The sequence below is a fragment of the Galeopterus variegatus genome, unplaced genomic scaffold (assembly GCF_000696425.1).
Source record: "Galeopterus variegatus unplaced genomic scaffold, G_variegatus-3.0.2 Scaffold10665, whole genome shotgun sequence".
Taxonomy (NCBI): Eukaryota; Metazoa; Chordata; class Mammalia; order Dermoptera; family Cynocephalidae; genus Galeopterus; species Galeopterus variegatus.
This window is the reverse complement of record NW_007736776.1, coordinates 50,593-53,634: the sequence shown is the minus strand read 5'-3', so window position 1 is coordinate 53,634 and position 3,042 is coordinate 50,593. Positions and strand designations below refer to the sequence as shown.

At 38.9% G+C, this 3,042-nt stretch overlaps 1 protein-coding gene across 1 annotated transcript in view; it reads right to left on the bottom strand.

Moving 5' to 3' along the window:
• LOC103610143 (nesprin-1-like) overlaps positions 1–3,042 on the bottom strand; it is a 20,623-nt gene that overhangs the window by 5,760 nt on the left and 11,821 nt on the right. The window contains exons 6-7 of the mRNA XM_008594368.1: positions 2,376–2,594; positions 1,121–1,380 (exon numbers count right to left, since the gene is read on the bottom strand). Coding sequence (XP_008592590.1) covers positions 1,121–1,380; positions 2,376–2,594 — 479 coding nt within the window. The remainder of the gene's footprint in view (positions 1–1,120; positions 1,381–2,375; positions 2,595–3,042) is intronic.

Below are 3,042 nucleotides of genomic sequence, written 5' to 3'. Positions count from 1 at the left end.
CAAATGGTGCAAAATCATCAGTATTTAGAAGTAATGTGTAATTGGGATATTTGTGGTTCTTGGATATGTCTTTAAAAGAAGGAATCTGGATGGCTGGTCAGCTCACTTGGTTAGAAAGTGGTGCTGATAACACCAAGGTCAAGGGTTGGGAATCTCTTACTGGTCAACCAAAAGAAAAAAAAAAAAAGAGGAAGAAAGAATCAAGCTCTGGAAATTTTACAGTTAATAATCCTGCAACATCCAAATCTCAAGTCTTCATTCAAATTAATTTAAATATGGTACAAAGGCTTAAGTAGGTGGAGTCAGGTTACTCTGACATCATCCACAACTGAAAAAGGTGAATGTAAGATGCAAATAAGTTAGTATTAGTTAATACAGAAATTACATTACCCAATGACATTATTTTTTTTTCTGTGGCCCAAGAAGTGAATCAGGCTAGTTATAGATCATTAAGATTAACTCTCTTTCCATTTCGGTGTTATCCTTGCTTTGGTGTCTTCCTCGCTCCCTTATCCCTGTCACCTGGCACAGCCAATGAGTCCTCAAGCTTTGTCAAACCTAGTTCTAAACAGCTGTCAACAGTTTTCTGTCAAGCTTCATTTGTCTTGAATTATCCTGGCCTCTTCCCCCAACACCCAAGACTGAGTTCCTCAGAAGTGACGAGCTTACTCCCAAGCATCCTTACATGTCAATGCCTTGCTTGCTACTCCCACCTCAATGCCTAGCTCCCGCCTGCTCAGTCTTCAGAAATGCCCCTTCTGAAGGGATGTTCTTTGATCCCCCTCCTCGGTTAGTTGCCTCTGCTTTGCATCCCTTTAACCCCCTTCCCCTACTTGATTGTCTTGGCTTCTTTAGTTGTCTGTCTCTGGTGCTTGACTGTCAACTAAATGAACATAGATATTGAGTCAGTTTGGTCCATCATATTTCTAAGTAGTACAGATATGTATTTTTCAGATAAATGACTGAAGAATTAAGAAAATGAAAAAGCAGGGCTGATGGGAACAGACCCTCCCATTTTTAAGGTGGCATGATAGAGCTCCCTCACACCCAAGTACCACACTCGTCCCTTTGGGTCAAGGCCAAGTTTAGTAACGGAGAATGAGAGCAGGTGTATAATTACTTCAGGCACCGGTCCTGCATGGCTGTGATTTCCTGCATGATGGGCGGCTCTTCTCCAGCAGACGGGACGGCCCCATCCTGGAGCATGCTCAGTGCTTGTTGCCGTAGCATGCCTAACACCAGCTGCTGCTGTTCCAGCTCCAGAACGAATGTGTCTTGATATTCAAGAAGAGTTAAGAGTTCTGCTTTTGAGGCTTTCTCTGCTGAACTTCCAGGTAGGTTATTTTGCAGTTGATCAATCATTTCAGTGGCTTTTTTAACCTGATGACAAATGTACACACTATGAAGCTCAAAAATAAACTGAAAAAAATAGGGTAATTCCAATAAATGCCACATTTGACACTAGTGCATCAAAGCATGTTAAAGATGATGGTGTAAATGCTAAATTTCAGGAAACTAAAACCTGAGTAATCTCCTTAACATGAAAGGAAAGAACACCACCATAACTCTGGGTTTTAAGAACTGAAGTTACCAGAGGTGGGAAAGGAAGGAACAGAGGGTGGGGTGGAGGGGAGAAGTTAGTGAGAAATTGGTGAAGATCACAAAAAATACTTGCACTGTATACATGCTGAATATACTAATTATCCTGACTCGAGCATCACATATTGTACACAGGTATTGATATTCAGCACAGTACACCACGGATATGTACAATCAATTATATTTCAATTTAAAAGAAATAAATAACTCTGGGTTTACAGCTCTAATCTCAATAACAGGACAATCAGAGACTATGTATAATATAGAAAAAGTGGTTTTTGTTTGTTTTTTTTTAAAGCTAAGCAAAACAAATGTAAAACTCTTATCACTGTATAAGTCAACATGAACGTATGTCTTTGAGTCACAAAGAAAGATGTGGCTTAAAACACCGAATCCTACTGAAAGGATGGAAGATATTAAATACAGGATTTGAGAAATGAGTTAAATTCCTGCCCATTTTCATGGCAAAAGAAAAGTATTTTGTAGTTTTTCAAGGATAGGTAAAAAACCACATAGAACAAAATGGACTTGTCCTCAGTTGAAAATTTAATTGCTTGCTTTTCTAGCTGAAATAATTTGACTCTAACTTGGAACTAAATTGTACATTGCATATTGTATTTTGTTTTGTAATTTGGTTTTCATGTCATTGAAATAGAAAAGAATAAAAGGTTTTTTACTTTCATAGTCAATTTCAAAAAGGTGCAAAATACTGATTTTTAAAATGCATTGTAGTCAGTGAGTTAAAAAGAAATGCATCCATCAGTAATGGAAATTACCTTATTGTGAAAGCCCCTCCACTCATTCACTGCATCTTCCAGTATCTTCTCCTGGTCCTGGGCCACAGCACGGAGGCGCGTCCAGCGCTGCCACACCGTGGTCATGGACCTGCTCAGGGTTGCCTTGCTTGTGTCATTTCCGGTTTTCTCCAGTTGTGAAGTTTTCTCCTCCAGAGCCACAATCTTCTCATGGAAAGAGTTAACTACTGACACTAAAGCCTGGGTCAGGGGAGGAAGAAGGGTAAAAGAGAAGAAATTGATTTTTTAAAAGTTCTATGGATTTTGGTAAAGCTCAAAATTCCCTGCAAAAGGAAATGTTTCTACATAAATTTATTCTCCTGTAATAATGCTTACTTTTACATTTATTTTTCCCAAAAGAGTTTGTTTTTGTTTTTGGCAGCTGGCCTGTATAGGGATTGAAGCCTGGACCTCGGTGTTATCAGCACCATGCTCTGACCAACTGAGCTAACCAGCCAGCCCCCTATATTTATTTTTAAATGAGTTGTTTGAATTTTTTTAAAGAGATAAGGTGAATATTAAAAACAAAAGTTTATTTAATGCTTCAGGTGACATTTACCCATCTTTGGGGTTGGCCGGGGATGGGGTGGGCTTGACTGGTGAGTGGTTTGCCTTAAAAAATAAAATTAAAAAGGTAGTGGGAAAAAAA